The sequence below is a fragment of the Thalia democratica genome, chromosome 7 (assembly GCF_965202585.1).
Source record: "Thalia democratica chromosome 7, ktThaDemo2.hap1.1, whole genome shotgun sequence".
Classification (NCBI taxonomy): Eukaryota; Metazoa; Chordata; class Thaliacea; order Salpida; family Salpidae; genus Thalia; species Thalia democratica.
This window is the reverse complement of record NC_139171.1, coordinates 39,127,870-39,145,393: the sequence shown is the minus strand read 5'-3', so window position 1 is coordinate 39,145,393 and position 17,524 is coordinate 39,127,870. Positions and strand designations below refer to the sequence as shown.

General features: G+C 25.4%; 1 protein-coding gene across 1 annotated transcript; it reads left to right on the top strand.

The window, feature by feature from the left end:
- Positions 1–6,416: 6,416 nt before the first annotated feature.
- LOC145840148 (putative cleavage and polyadenylation specificity factor subunit 4-like protein) lies at positions 6,417–10,970 on the top strand. Its single transcript, XM_082947294.1, has 8 exons — positions 6,417–6,543; positions 7,166–7,369; positions 8,610–8,708; positions 8,778–8,871; positions 8,990–9,095; positions 9,383–9,427; positions 9,941–10,072; positions 10,361–10,970. The coding sequence occupies exons 1-8, from the start codon at positions 6,441–6,443 to the stop codon at positions 10,436–10,438; spliced, it is 861 nt and encodes a 286-aa protein (XP_082803420.1). The 5' UTR covers positions 6,417–6,440; the 3' UTR covers positions 10,439–10,970.
- The last annotated feature ends 6,554 nt before the right edge of the window (positions 10,971–17,524 follow it).

The following is a 17,524-nucleotide window of genomic DNA, read 5'->3' as shown; positions in this document are numbered from 1 at the left end:
AGATAAAATTCTATTAAATAAGATTTATTATTATCAAACAAAAATTTATTTAAAAAAATTTGTTTATAAACATATAATAAAAAGTGACTTGTTTTTTGTAAATTATAATGCATTAAGATATATCTTGTACACTCTTTTAGTAGAGCTTCTTACTCTTGTAGTATTAAAAACTTTAAATCTAGTTCTCTGGTAGAAAAAAAAACACTTAACAACAGATATTAAAGATGTAAACTTTTAATAATCAAAATGTTATAAGGCTAAATAAATTCAATGATAATTTATTTCTGATAACTTTATTAAAAGTGTATCAAAACACATTTATTAAAAGATTTAAGCATGTTGAAGATAAACTTTTAACACTTTATTCTTCTATAAAAATCATTTAAAAAAATATTGATATCTTAAAATACTTGTTAACTTTGAATTATTATCATAGTACTTTTGTTATCACTACTTCAATTTTGTACACTTTTTTTCTTATTCACTTATAATTTATCTTACAATCACAAATTTATAGTTTAATAACTATCAAACATTATTTTAATTCAATTTTTTGCACACTAAAAGGAAACCCTAGTTTAATTATATTTCTATTTTTTTCAAAGGTTTTAACTTTAAAACAACTAGAAGTAAACACAAAAAATACAACCACTGAAGTAACTTAAGAATTTTTAAAGAAGCTTCAAAAACATATTACTATAAGTTTTAGTAATAGATTCAATGTAAAACTATTGCTTTTATTAAGCTTTAACCTAATTTTATTTAACATCATTTCTTTTTGTTTATCATAATCTAAAACTTTTCACAGATGGAATATCATTAAAAAACAAAATATGTTAATTGATACTTGTTTTACAGTTTAGGTCAAGTATACAAAAAGTAATGAATTCTTTTTTAAATTCAATTGATCTTCAAGAAATGATCACTTCAAACAGGATTTTTATGCCAAAAAATATTGTTCTAAGTATATAAAGTTTAATATGCATTTTATTTCATGTTGTATTTTATTAATTAAGGCATATATATAGTACTTAATTTAAGACTGAAACTTAACTTGTTAGACAGTCTAAAAGTATCTTTGTGTATTTTTTTAACTTATTTTAGTGATTTTTTTATTTTTTTTGATTAACTTAAATTTGTTTATTCATTTGAAAACAAAGTGTTTTTTTATTACTTAACTAAAATTCATATGATTTCTTCTTTTTGAAGCATAATCATAATAAATTTCTATAGTAAATTGAAAGTATTTAAAAACACACAAACAACTTTTAATGAATAAAAGGGACAATAAGAAACGTAAAAAATTATAAAAATAAAAATCTATGGGAGGAGACTGTGTGGAGCCCATGGTTTCTGTGGTCAATAATGGCAGTAATGGGTCATAAAGTGAGCTTACCATCTAAACTTAATTTTTTTACTTAAAAAGTTTTTTTTATAATGTATATATAACAACTTATAATTTTTTTTTCATTTTTTTTTTCTTTGATGCTTTAAGTTAGCTCAAAGTTTTAATTACAAGCAAATGGTGAGCAGGTCGATGACTTAAAGGTCTTTCTCCACACTAATTCATTGACCTTAGTTGTGACTCTCATTTTAGTTGTGAGTGTTCACATTTTTCTTTCTTTCTCTGTGATGTGTTTTTACAAAAAAAATATTCTAACATGTTGAATAAATTTATTATGTAAACACAATGGTTTTTAGTTGTATGGAACCTTTCTAGTTTTAAAAACTTAAATAAGAAGTTAAGCTATGGAAATTTTAGTCAAATTTCAAAACATTGTATTTGTTTGTGACTATTTTCTATTTTAAAGTTATTTTATCTATTTTTTATTCACTATGTGTTTATATGGACGTAGCCTAGTTCTGGGAAGTTCCCTACTATAAAAACTAAAACAGATTAATATACATGTTGACTAAACATTTGTTTAACAAAAAGAGTAAAATAAACTCGTTTTTTTCTTGAATATAACTTTTCTTAAATAAGTTTAAAGAAAATATCTGTAACACATTTGTAAAAAAATAAAAATAAATCAGCACACAAACAATTTTTGACTTAGTTATTGTGTTAAATAACTTAAAGGCAATTTTAAACTATAATAAACTACAAAACGGTTTTAGAGTACTAAAATTAAACTAACAAAAAAATTAAACTTTTAATAAACAAATGATATAGTTTAGTTAAATAAATTAAAAAGCAAGGTTGCAAAAAGTTATGAATCAAAGGGCTTTGAAAAGAAAATAAGTGTTTGTTTTGTCTTAATTTTTCATGCTCGAATAGCTGTGTGGCAATTATCTTATATAGTTTAGAACTCATATTTCATGCTTTTTATAAGTTGTATATTATACAGAAATCGGTTTTAGACATCGTTTAGTTAAAAGCTTGTTTTTTTACATAGTTATGTATAACTTCTTATTAGAATAAAGTAATCTTGTTTTATATTATAAACCAAAAACCTAATCAAAAAAAAATATAGAACAGTTTATTGTAATATAAAACTTTACGAACTTATAATTATGTTATTTCAAGTTATTTTAACTTCTTTAATAAGTTTAGTAATTGATTAAACGAAAATTTTTTTAAAAACTACTTTGTCAGCTCAGCTTTTAAAATATTTTTTTTATTGCAAGCAACTCTGCTTAACAAATGTCTATGAAGTAGCAGCCAAATAACATTTTCGTTGTAGCGTGTGAATCTAATCAAGACATTTCAATGAACAGTTTTAACAACAGAGTTGCCACTCTTTGAGTCAAAAAATCTTCCCTGAGTGACCAGAAACTTCCCTGAAATTTTTTTTGAATCCTTAAAAATTTTATAATTATTAGAAATTACAATGTTAAATCTAAGAATATTAAAGAATTATCCGCAAGGCTAAAAAATTTCTAAATAAGCACCTAAAAATAAATAAAATTATTTTTTTCGAAAAAAATGTGAAAGTTGATCAACTAAATATAATTCTAGATCTAGAAAAAAACTTCTCTGAGATATTTTTAAAAAATATTTCAGGAAAATTTTAGATAAAACCAAAACAACCCTGTAACACGTCTACAACTACCACGGATTTAGCTTATTTAGGAATGTTGATTGTTGTAGCGTGCTAAATCACAGAACTAGAGTAAAAATCCCACATTTAAGCTAAATCTAAAGTATCTTTTAATCTTTGGACATTTAGATTAGAAAAACAATATAAGGTGACAAACAAAATAAATTAATTATTAGTAGTCTAGACAATTTCGCATACTTAAAAAAAAAACGGATAGGTTTCTATAACTCTAAGCAACAGCAATTGTTCAACAAAATTTTGAACTTTTTACAGGAAATTATTTTCTTCTATGACCAAAAGGTCTTTCTCCACACCAATCCATTGACCTTAGTTGTGAGCATACACTTTTTTTCTTTTTTCTTTATATACCAGGGCTAAAAATTATTTTCATTTTAATTTGTTTAATGTTAAATTAATGATATCTATTTAACTGCTACTATAAATGTAGTTTAAACTTTATCAAAAAAGTTATTATGCTACAAATAACTTGAAGTTTTAAAAAGTATCAAAACTTATAATAGAGGGGATGCCTATTTATCCCATTTAAAAGGAAGTTGTTTTGTTTTAAGAAAGAAAGATAAGAGTGAATGCTCACAACTATGGTCAATGAATTGGTGTGGAGAAAGACCTTTTGGTCATTGAGCCTTGCACCATAAATCTTGTAAATTAATTTGATAAGTTTTAATTAGAATAATATTTAATTTTAAAATCAATATATATATGATTTTTTAAAACTTGAACTAAATAAAGAAATTAACTATAAAAAAATGGTATGCACTCTTTATTAAACCCATTACTGCCAATATTAGCTATGAAAAGTGTAGTCTACCATGGGCACCACACTTTTTCCTTCCAAAGATTTCAATTTTTATGATCATGTACGTTCACACTTTTCTTGTTGAGCTCTCTACAAGAGCAATGCTGAAAAATGCAATAAAAAGGTCAATAATAAAACAAAAAGGGAGAAGTGGTAAAATTGCTATATTTTCCTTTTATATATGGAAAAACAAACTTGAGTATAAGCCTTAACAGTAGAGCATAACCTATTCTAATAAGATCTACAGATCAATATGCTTATAAGTACAAAAAAGCAAAAGTATTTGGTATTTTCTTATAATTTTCAATATGTTAATTACTCAGTTACAATAACTAGATCTCACACTAATAAATACCAGATACATGTAAGAAAATAAAAATAGATAAATCACACTTATAAATGTACAGCTAAATATTTTCTAATAAAAAAAACTACTTAAGTTAATAATAAATTAGTTAGTAAATCTTATTTAAAAGTAAAAACAAACAAAATAAACCTCAACTATACACATGTTCAAAGACTTTTGTTACTTATAAAACAAACTCAACAAATAATTATAAAAGTTAAATAAAAACTATAATCATACTAGTTACAAAACTCACATAAAAAATAAATAAATATAGTAATTAGTAAATGAAAATTGCATGTTCAAAAACTATAACCAAGAACAAACCAACTCTGCTCACAACTCTAACTTGTTTGTGCAGCTGTTTTGAAAAGTTCTTAAAATACAATATTTTTTTAATAAATATTAACATGAACAGTACTGAAACTTTTATTAGATCTGCTGCCTTTTTAAACCAGTTTTACAGGTATAATGTATTTTCTTAATTTTTGAGTTAAAAAAAATTCTGTGAAAATGTTAAAATTTTTTTGAGCAACTGTTGTGCTTAAAGTTATAGTAACCAAAGGATGTTACAATTTTATTGACAGTATTAAACACTTGAAGTAAAATGTTCTGAATATTTAATGAATAATACAGGGTTGCCACTTAACCTGGAAAAACCTGGAATTTGACAATTTAAGCAAAAAAACCTGGAGTTTTAACAATTTTCACATGTTCAGTAGTAAAATTTCTATTAGTCTCAAAAAATCTATCATACAAATAAAAAAATGTTGTCATCATCAAAATTGTTTATTATTAAAAAATATATTTAAAGTAGCTTTACAGTATCTTTTCAATGTTTTTATACTATTTAACATAGTTTCTTACCTTAAACTAAAAATAGACCCAAAAATTTGTACTTATAAAAACTTAATGAAATTTGGAAAACCTGAAAAAATTTTTGAAAAAAATAAGTGGCAACCCTGATAGTAGAGATTGTGGTAAGAAATGTCAGATATATAGATTTAGATTAATTAATCATTGTAATAGTGTTTTTGATTCTTTAAGGGCTAGGGGGGTGACACCTTTTTTTTTGAAATTTGATCTACAGATTTAAAAAATCCAAAATAAATTTTGAGATATAGCCGGTCAAAGTTGGAGGCAACAATAGGTTCCTTATGGGAGGTGCAAACTAAAACAGCAAAAATAAGACTATTTCACTAAAAATCTATCTTCTCTTAGGTTTTTTGAGATAACTACCTCAAACTTTCAGGAAATGTTCCTTTATATATTTAGAAAATTCTGTCGGAAGGAGTTTTAAAAAAATTAAAAAAAAAAAAATGATATAAAAATAAACAAAAAAACAGTTTTTTTTATTTTTATGTTATAAAATTTTTACTTTAAATTTTTTTTTTAAACTCTTTCCAACAAAATTTTCTAAATAGTGCAAGGAACATTTCCTGAAAATTTAAGATAGTTACCTCAAAAAACGTAGCAAGAGATAGATTTTTAGTTATTTTCCGTTTAAATTGGAGCCTCCCATAAGGAACCTATTGTTGCCTACGACTTTGGCCAACTATATATCAAAAATTATTTTGAATTTTTTAAATCTGTAAAAAGCATTTTGTAGCTTAGTAAAAACTATATAAAATAAGATCAAATTTCAAAAAAAGGTGTTTACCCCCCCCCCCCTCCCTATGACTTGACTTAGAGGCTATCTCTATATTTTTAAACAAACCAAAATTGTGGAAACAAAAAGAATTTGATTATTAAGTGTTTTTATTTACTTAGTTATTTATTTTGTTTCCTTCAATAGTACTTTAATTTAGTTTAATGATTACTTTACACTGATTATCTATTACTCTCATTGATTAAAAAAAAATAATAATAATCATTAAACAACAATAAAAATGGTCAAAATATTTGGTCCAAAGACCTGGTGTACAAATGAACCTTTTGGTTATTGAGCTTGTAGTACACAACATTTGTTTTTTATTTTTTAATTAATTTTTAGTTTTACACATAACCTAATAAACTACGTATATATATAAATACATTTTGAAAACCTACAATAATATTTCACTGTTTTTATTATAAAAAAAGTGGCTCAAACCTGTTTAAAATATAACATGTGCAGTCTGCTTAAAAATTTTTATGATTGTTACACATTATGGTGTATAATTGGTAGACAATAACAGTATAAAAATTGTTACTATTTTCGAATCCATTTTTAGTCTTAGCTTAGAAGATAATTAAAATGCAAAACATTGTTGCTAACATTGATAATATCCGTTTTTCTATGGAAAATGATATTGAAAATCAAGTAGGAATTTTAGACCAACCTTTTCAAGGAATGGACAGTAAGTTTTATTAAATTAATTTCAGAAAATACTTAAACTAAAAATTTAATGTATCATGATGTAAAATAATTTGATTAGTAACTATCAAAACTTTTTGATTAGAATTATAAATGTATATTTAGGATTTTCAAAGTTAAGTCCATCTTGTGTAGATGTTTTGTTGCATAATACAGGAGTCGGCAGGTCAAAAAGGAACATTTTTATGTGCTTTAAAAAACATATTTATAGATAATTTTTTTATCAAAAAAAGTTTAGGCAATAGATTACCCTTGAAAGATAACACTAAAACTTAATTTTTGTTTTTTGAGAATATTAATATATTAAACTAATTAAAAAAAAAAATTAGTGCGACCTGCGAGCAGCAGTTTGCCAACCACTGGCATAATGCCATAAATAAGTTTAATTTATTCAGCTGAAATTCATATGTAGTTTGAATATATATAGAAGGTTATAATTTTATTAATTAATTTTTTGAATTACCATAAAAAAAATCTTAAGATATTTGTTATTTCTTTTGCTAATGTAAGCTTGAAGAAATAATGAAATAATATTTCAACTTATTAAATTTTGATAATAAATTCTTTTATTTTAGTTAGTTGATTGTGAAATTAAATTGTTTCAGAGTCTGGTGCACCAATATGCTCTTTTTTCAAAGCCGGTAAATGTTTAAGAGGAAATGTGTGCCCATACAGACACGTACTAGGAGAAAGAGGAACTGTTTGCAAGCATTGGTTGAGAGGTTTGTGTAAGAAGGGCGATCATTGTGAATTTCTCCATGAATACGACATGAGCAAAATGCCTGAATGTTACTTCTATCAAAAGTTTGGTTAGTTGAGTGCTATTAAAAATTCATAATTACTGTTTTAATTTTAATTAAATTGAGACAGACATTTTGAATACTTATGTTAGGCAATTTGTAGATTTTGTTCATTTTATAGTAATTAATCTCAATTAAAAAAACTGGAATCTGAAATTTTGAACAAAAATCATTATAAAACCTGGATTTTAAACATTTTATGAATGAAAAATAATAAAATTGTCAATCATACACAATGTTTTTTATTTGAAATTTCTTTTTGTTTATAACTGTAAAACACTTTTAAATTAGCATTACAACATATTTTCAATATTTTGGTATATAATGGTTTTTACTTAAATTTTATGCTGGATTGTTGTAGGTTTTTTGAATTTTTTTTTCAGATTTTCTAAATTTCTTCCATGTTTTATACTAAAAATGATCAAAAAAACTTAAACATTTAAAAACCTTCAAGAAATTTAGAAAATCTGAAAAATAAAAAAACCTTTGACAATCCTGCTCAATTATTATTTTAAAATCACAACTTTGTGGCAACAACTACTTAAAAATTGTTTAAGTATCTTAAGCTTAAGGTCGTAGGGAGGGACAACAAAGGATTTTTTTTATGTTTATTTCATTTTAAATATCTTTAACTTAGCAAACAACTGCTCTTTACTGTTTTTAAGATATAAGGTTACAAAATCAAAGTTAATAACAGGTTATTAACAGAAACTTAATTTATATAGCTTTTTTTTCTTAAAAATAATTCTTCTCCTAAAGTTTTTAAGCAATCGTTTTCAAACATTTTTAGTCTAACTCAAACTTAATATTATCAAAAAGTATTTAGATAAAAAAAAAATTACTATAATTTTTTATTTATTTGGTTATATGTTGCTTTAGTTTCAATTAGTTACAATCAGATTTCTTCTTATAATACAAATAACATTTTGGAAAGTTTGAGGTTAACTGTTTTATATAAAAAGGAAGATATACATATTTAGTAAATTTAAAATTTTGTATTTATTTTTTTTCTATGATTATAATATATCTCAAAAGCTGTTTATTTATTCTTAAAGCTTACTTATAGTGAATTATCTTTCTTTTTACAACCTTTTTTAATTTAAGTTAAGCCTATGCCCTTTAAAAATACATATCAATGTCGTTTTGCACTTCTTTAAACCATATAGTTATAGTTCTAATTTAAAAACCACAAAGTCTAAAAAAGTTCACTCTTCTATTTAATTTTTTAAATTAAAATATGTTACAATAGGAAGATGTGATAACAAAAAGGACTGCCAGTACCAGCACATAGACCCAATGGATAAAATTAAAGATTGTCCATGGTATGACAGAGGTTTCTGCAGACATGGTTTGTTGTTTGGTGTAAAACGGTGTTAAAAGGTTGTTAATAACTTAACATTTAATAATAAACTATTAGGGCCTGCATGCAAACTGCGCCACAGAAGAAGAGTTATCTGTACCAATTATCTTGTTGGATTCTGTTTAGAAGGTCCCAAGTGCAAATACTTTCAGTAAGTTTAAAAAAAAATCACATTAAGTTTAAGTGTTTAAATAGTTTATATATTTGTACTTAGTTTATTTATTTGTTTATTTCTACAAAAGCTTATTTTTATTTTCAATAACTTTTAGTCCAAAGTTTGAACTGCCAATTTATGACTCAAATGATAAAACTTCTTCAAAATGTGTCAAATGTTTGGAATTAGGGGGACTTAAAACTGAGGAGTGTGTTTGTGATGTAAGTTTTCTTTTTATACAGCTTGGTTTTTGTCTAGTTTTGCAAAATTAAAAAAATATATATAGTTTATAAATTCAAATTATTTTTCAACTTTTATCTTTAAAACTTTTCTTAGTTATGTTTAAAAGAAAGCACATAGTGAATTAATAAGCAGACATCTTTTTAAAATTTGCTTCTTATTATAGTTTAATTTTTCTTGTAGTTTGTGTTTATAAACTAAATTACTATGCCAGTATTGTCAGTATTATTTTGATAATTTTAAATTTAAAGTGCATGACTTTTTTCAGGGAGATTTGAAAGATCCAGTATTTCGTGAGAAAAAAGTTAAAAGTGTAAGTTTCTTACTAAAATTTATAATACTTGTAATCATGGTTGTTGTCTTAAAAAGCACTTTTGATCAGGATTTTTAAACACTATTAAACTTCCACACTTATTAAGTGTTTAACACTTATTTTTCTATTAGATGTTATTATAAATTGTTATCGATTACAAAATCAAGATTATAATATGTGTAATATTTTTTTAGTTTAAAATAGTTACATTTTAAGCCGTATGGAATTTTTTAAAACTTTAATAATGAGTATTTACAAAATACAACATATTTAAATATCATTTAAGTTTAAAGATAAATTTTATTTATTTACTTTATCTCTTAACCAAGACTTATAAAATAGTTTTTTTTATTATTAAACTACTTTTTGATGGTTGATTATTTAGTTTTTTTTCATAAAATAAATACAAAAAGTATTCAAAGTCTACGAAAATTGACTATGGCTATAAAGAATAATTAGTTGATGTATACGAAAAGGTTTCTATGTAATTTGTAAACAACAACGTTTTCACAGCTTGTCGACTCGATATTTGAGAGCAGGCAGCGGCAACTGCTGGGCATCAGCAGCATCAACCAGCCACCGCGAGTCTTCAACGGCCATGGCATCATTAACCAGCGAGATAACAGCCAAGTTACTTGCTTCAAGGTTGTTAACGCTTGTTGACATTTAGTTTTAAAAAAATTATCTTTGGTTTTTAAAGTAGTTTTTGTATCCAATATAAGGTTATTAGTTTTGTTCTATGAGTTTACAAATTTTAGAGTGTTTTTTTTAAACTTAGAATGAAACTTTTAAAATGATAACTGAAATGGTGTGTTGTTATAAGTACAGTTTTGTAAACGTTTTGTTTACTTTATTGTTGGACTCAGGCATCAAAGCATGAGGCACTTAAACATAAAAAGAAAAAAAAGAAATAAATTTTTATTTTTATTTTAGTGTGGATCTAAAGGTCATTATGCGAATAATTGCAATGCATATGTACAAAGTATTATTAACATGGTCAAAGGTCAGTGAGCAAGCTTGCAAGTAACTTTTAGAAAATAAATATTTGGGTTCTAACAATTTTTCTCAATTTCTTTTTTCTTTCAATTGTTTAATATTGAGTAAGTATTGTTTAAAGCGTGTTTAAATTGAGAAAAAGTTCTATTATTTTTAAGAAATACATTTTTCATAAAAAGTAAAACAAAAATACTTTTAGTCTCATAAAGCTTATTATTACTTTATTAGTGATACTAAAATTAATCTTGTCTAGTTTTTTTCCTAATTATGTTTCATACTGCTTTGTTTCAAGTTAAAACTATGGTCGTGTATTTTTAATCCGAAGCTAGGCAATTTTTACAAAGACTGTTTTAAGCAAAAGTTATGCTTGATACAAATTACAAAGTAAATAGTTTTTTTTTTTTTCAAATATGTAATATAGAGAAATGTTGCAGTTTTTAGGTTTTTTTCTGAAAATAACTTTAGAAATGTTTTTTTTTATTAAGCTTCGTGTGATAGACATTTCAAAAAATTTGTTGATTTTAATTAAGTTTTTCGTTGTATAAATTACCAGTTTTATTTAGTATTTTGTGTTTGAAAACTATAAGTTTTGTCTCAATAATTTAAACTATTTGTAACTAAATAAAACTGTAATCTTTCTTGCAAAAATATTGTGTACTTTAAAATTGTATTTTTATAGCTTTTGCTATTAGTTAAATTTGATCTGCTTATAAATTTTTAGTTTTTTCTTAATATTTGAAAAGCTTCAATAAAACTGTTCTTTTTTTGTAGCTTATAACGCTGAAATTTTTAGTTTTAAAATATAAGCCCAAGTCAGTTTTAAAAATAAAAAAATTTTATATAAAAAATGCAAATAAAGTATAATTGACTTTTTTAAAGAATTAATGAAGACTACTTAAACTTTGATTAAAATTATTTTTTTAACTTTAAGCTAAATGTCAGTTTTTAGTGCTAAGATGGTTGTTACAAAGTTAAGTAGAGTTCTTGATTTAATAATATAATGATCCACAGAACTTTACGATTACTGGTATTAATTTTCATCCGAATAAGTGAAACGATTTTAAGTCAATTTCGTATAATAACAGAGTTGCCACACACTCAGGGAAACTCAGGGCATCTTTGGTTTTTTCTCAAAATTAAAAAAAAACCTCTGGGTATTTTTTTTCTAGATCTAAAACGAGATTTAGTTAATCCAGTTTCAATATCTTGTTCAAAAAAGTTAATTTATTTTTATGTGCTTATTTAAATAGAGTTTTGCAAATTAAATATTTTTATATTCACGGCCGGTTTCGGTGGCTAAAAATTGCGACCTTTTCAAGCAAATTAAAAATATTAAACTGCACATAACAATGTTAGTTATCTATATTGTTATTTAAAAACTTATTCATGCGTGAAAAATATAAACAAAGACTAAAATGTTACATATTCGAAAATTCAAGCATGTTAGAGTATACCTAGTTAAAAATGGTACTAGTTTTTAAAAACGAATTGAATTTAATTATAAAATAAATAAGATCTTTACATTCCAGTAAAATGAGCATTTTTTTTTTAGTTAAGGTAAATAACTATGTATGTGCTTATTTAGAAATTTTTTAGTCTTGCGGCTAGTTCTTCAATATTCTTATAATCAATTTTTTTTTAATGAATAATAAGATTTTTAAGGATTTGAAAAAAACTCAGGGAATTTTATGGTCACTCAGGGAAGATTTTTTGAATCAAAGAGTGGCAATCTTGTAATAAGTCAATTTAAGTTAAAAAGCAATAAATTTTATGATATTTCTGACTGAAGCTACTATTTCTGTTAAACTGGACTATTTTTTTGCATCATAAATAAAGACAGTTTTTGACGTATGTAATAAATGTAGCTTACTTTGTAAGAGTTTTGAATAATTTTACAGCCAAAGTTTGTTATACATGGTTGCCACTTTACCTGAAAAAACCTAGAATTTTGAACAAAAATCACTAAAAAACCTGGAATTTTCACATGTTCAGTAGTAAAATTTCGATTTGACTGGAAAATTCTATCATATAAATAAAAGAAATTTGTCATCAACAAAAAATTTTTTTATTAAAAATCATATTTAAATTTGCTTAACAGTATCTTTTCAACGTTTTTATACTATTAAACATAGTTTCTTACCTTCGACTTAACTTTAAACTAAAAATAGACCCAAAAATGTGTACTTTTAAAAACCTGGAAGAAATTTGGAAAACCTGGAAAATTTTTTGATAAAACAAGTGGTAACCCTGCTTATAGTCATTCAAAACCTATCGTATCATTTTTATGTTATTCCCTAGGATAAAAACTAAAACTACTAAATTTAGAATAAATTAAAATTTTTAATTTAATCAATTAAAATTTCGACTGTTAACATCGTCTAACTTTATACTTTTAATTACAATTTTTTATTTACAGAAAACAAAAAAGTAATTGTTATAGTTAGAATTCAAAACATAAAAAAATATTTCTGCAAATTTAAATTAATAACGTTTCAACAACCGTTGAAGTTAAGTTTTTTGTCTCGTTACAAGTATTAAATTTCTTTGCAAAAAAAAGTTGATTATGATTTTTATTCTTGTAAAATTCTCTGCACTCTTAATACTATCGTGTGTTATAAAGGTAGTCTTGGGCAGCTTCATTAAGCAAGTTACCAAAAATATATTGTTTTTTTACAATTAGATATGGGCTTCATTGTATCTTCTGTTTAACGTTTTTTAATAACGAGCTAAAAACAAACACGCAAGTCATAACCTCTAAAAAACTAAAAGGTAGTGATTAAAAAGCCTTATTTACATAATAACTGTTTTAAATTCTTCTTAAATTATAAGGCATTTTTTTATATACAGATTTTCTATAACAAAACTAATCTTGAAATTTAATTCTCTTTTCAATTTATACTGTAATGATATTAACATCTCATTTTCGTATTTTCAAGCGGATGTTGTAAACTGTTTTACGCAGATTTCGTGACGTGCTTCCAGTATTAAAAACAAACATTTTTATTATTTTAAGGAGTTAATTTCATTTCGACGCGTATATATTGGCGTTTGTCTTTCAAATACGCGTTAAAGTTAGTTGCAAAGTTATTCCGCGGTACGATCAAGTTATGATTAAGTTCAAAGTTTTAATTCAATTTTCGAGAGTCAAGAAAACGTCTACATCGCGGAGTTGATGTTAGTATTTATGTAACTTTACGATTGTTGATACTTTTTATAGATTTTATTTGTGTCGTGATTTAATAGTTTCTTTCTTCAGAAATAGGAATTATTATTGAAAATAAAGTAAATTGCATTTATTCAAAGTGTGTTTTATTCATAACTTAGGAAACAGTTTTGTAACTTATAATTATAGCTACTTGTAACTAAAGCTGTCAGTTAGTAAGTTACTGGAGACCACGTAGTTAAGACATAAACATCATTAAAATAACCCATTTGGTTAAAATACCTCTGTAAAATTTTATAACGATTCTTCAAAATACAAAATGAGGATAACGTTCCTGGAAAATATAAATTACCCTTATTTTAAAACTAATTCAGAAAAACGAAAATTGTATGATTCATACTTTATTGAAAAACCTCACAAAGCTTTAGCCCATTCTATTTTGTTAAATTAGCGCCTTAAGCAGTAATTACTCGGTCAATTTGTCCTCTTTAACTGCCGCACGCAGTGTCTTCTGACCTAAACTTTATCACTGAAGTTTTCAAAAAGTTTCCCAAATTTGTGTGTAGTAAGCGACAGGTCTCAGTTTTCAACATTAGAACAAAAGCTGAGGCCCGTTTGGTTGATATTGTGCGATGAAAAAAGACTCAAATCCATGCTCTAAAAGTGCGGTAAATTGACTCTGCACCAAAATTATCATGCTTGATGTGTGAGAGGGAACACCGTTCTGTTGACACAGGTACACATTTGTGTTGACTTTGGCACACTGTTCCACAATACCCAAAAAATATTTCTAATTTTATAACTGCATCCTAAACCATGTATAGAGTTATGTAGAGCATTCTATCATACTTTATGTTCTATCATTATCTTTACGGGTCTTTCATTGTTAAAAGCATAATAAACTAAACAAATTTATATAAGAGTTTAGTCTTCCCCCATGACAGATGCTCGCTTCTGGTAGCGATAAAAGGTTAGCTTAACATGTCTTGAGAAACCTCTTTGGGTGTCAAGGCTAGCACTCTGTCGTTTTGTGAATTGAATTTGCCTTCACTGAGAGTTTTTTATTCCGTTTGAAAGAACGACTTCACCCTTTTGCGTGTCAGATTTCAGTGAGTTCAAAAGAGTACAAGCTCTCTCAGCTTAACTTCGTTGTTGAATAGTAGTAAAAGATCACGCTTTTTAAGTATTTAAAGAGTAAGCTTGAGATTATTTTATACAACTTTTTGAACAGTGTTTGATTTATTTATAATATCTAGCCATTTTTACCATGTTGTCCCTTCTTAATCTCACTCGAACAACTTTGGTGTTGCTTTTTGAATGTCATGAGTAGGTCAGCTTTTGATAACATCTTTGGTGTTGCTGAGCTCTATGTTACTCCTAATGCATTATACTTTTTTAGTTTTGCTACTTTTAGCTGCTTCATTATCTTTGATATGAGCGTTCCCGCTACAATAATGACACCACGCTTACACATTGTAACAACAATTTATATAAAATCTCTATCAAATATAGCTGAACTGGATTAAAGTTCTGCGAAAGAGTATACTACGATGATTTTTAGAACATGAGCGATTTGTAAAGTTTTAATTTCCAAGTACTTTTTTCCTACCCGTATGTCAATTCTTGCCAAAAACGAAAATAAATAATGTTTTTTATACGGTTTCGTCTTGCATTTTTTTCTATATCATCTGATTGTTTTAGTTCATAGTAAAATTAAGGTCTACGCAGTGCTTCTTTTCTTAGTATGTGCTTGCGGTATATTTAAAAACTTCCTAACCATTTTACAGCCTGATAGTTTTCTCTCTAAAATCGAAGTTTTTTTTTCTCAATTATAATTTTTTTTTAAGCACAAGTAAAAAGATAAGGCAGTTTTGGAAAATATCGTAGACACATAATAGAAAGCACTGTGTAGGCCTAGTTTTAATAATGAAAAAGAAAAAAACTAAAATATAAAATAAAAGAACATTTTATCAGTTTAAAATTAATCAAAAACTTAATCAATAAGCCTTAAATATATTCATTAAAACAAGTCTGTTTTAACAATTTTTTGTACTTTGTTAATTATTAATGCTAAACATTTGAGGTATAAATCCCATTACACCTAATTACATAAAAATAATTTAAAATGATGTTACTTTTTATTTTAACTAAATTATTAAACCTAGTGCTTTAAATTAAACAAAATTGTTATTGCTAAATTGAATAACGTTTATTGTGATACGCTTTGCATTAATTATCGAAACAAAGTTTTTTATACTAACAATTTTTTTATTAAAAGAAGAATATTTTAACATGGTTAATCATTTCTGTTGTTGATAAAAGACTGCATTAAAATATATTAGTAATTTTCTGATAGATACATTTAGAATTAAACACAGCTAGTTTTAATTACATACTGTTTCTAAACAGTGTGTCATTTAAAAGATTACTGGCATGTAAAAATATAAAAACAACTAAATTTTGCCAATAAAAAAGTGTAAGACTCGTTTTAGGATTTTAAAAACATAAATTAGTTATAATACTTTATCAATATAATGGTATATGAACTATATGTGTATTTTAGGGATAAGCAAACCGCGGCCCGCAGGCAAGCATTTATTTTAGATGTTGTTTAGCCCACGAGTGTGTAAATACTTAGTGAAACTTAGCGGGTATGACCAAAACATATCTTAGTACTTACTTAGTGAAACTATAAATATTTGATGTTGAAACGCCTAAAAGTTCATTCTATGACAGGGGTCGGAAAACTGCGGCTTGCAAAGGGTAAGTCTGCGGTCCGCGAGCACGTTTGTTTTTGATTAGGATGCGGCCCGCAAAAGAAAAATATGTGGCCCGCTGAACAAAGCTATGTTTTAGTTAATTTTTTCCAGAAAAATGCTTTAATTTGATTTTAGTTTTGATTAAAGTCCCTGGACAACATTTTAAAGCTATTAAAAAATCTATTTCTTAGGTTTTTAAATGTAAAAATAACAGATTAGTATTTTTTCTTAGTTAAGAAAATAACTTATTTCTTACAATAGCAACTGGTGAACTAAATCAAACTTTATAAGTACTTAGACTTACTAAGTTATTTTAAAAAACTGTAAATTTATTAATTTTTCTCGCTTTATTATGGAACTATAAAAAAAACTTCTTCTTGTTTTTTTTTTAACTGATTGCAATAAAATGAACATAAATTACTTTTGAAAAATAAATCATATCTTTAAAACTTTAATAAAATGAAATACATTTTAATGGTCTTCTTAAAGTTTTACTTTAAAAGTTTTATTTAGACTTTCTTATGTCAAGTATTTAGAGTTTAATAATTTTAGTTTCAAAAACTTGAATTATTCCAAGGCAGTAATATCAAAACAACATGCTTAACAACTTAAACAATACTAAAAAGTGTCACTTGTTAAAGTCAGAAACTAATATTACTCGGTAAAGTATCCATGATGTGCGACTCGATAAACGAAAGGTTTTTTTCGTGCTCCAGGTCCTAGGACAAAATATTTTGAGTGTTTTTTTGTCGTTCAATAAACTATATAATGTACTATGTAAATTTTAAACGTACACGAAAAAACAATATAGACTAAAAAAACTTGGTTGATTGAATAAAAATAAATAGATAATTGCATAAAGAAATATATCAAATAAATATTCAAGACTTCTATATTCTAAATAGAATGTTTGGTAGTTACGGTAAAAGTTTTTTTTGGGACTTCGCTTTAATAGTCATTTTTAAAGTTAAGTGTCTTTAAACATGTTATTTATAAGGTTTAATGTAGGTAAAAAAAATTCCCTAGGTACACACTTTCGGTTGGGTACGAACTTCTGCGCTGTGTTCAAAGCTCGTACCTAGTTGACAGGTAGTAACTTCAGTACTGTTAAGTCATTAACTTATACCGTAAATGCAAGTAAGTTTATTAGCTATCTAATAGAAGCAGGGAGTTATAAGA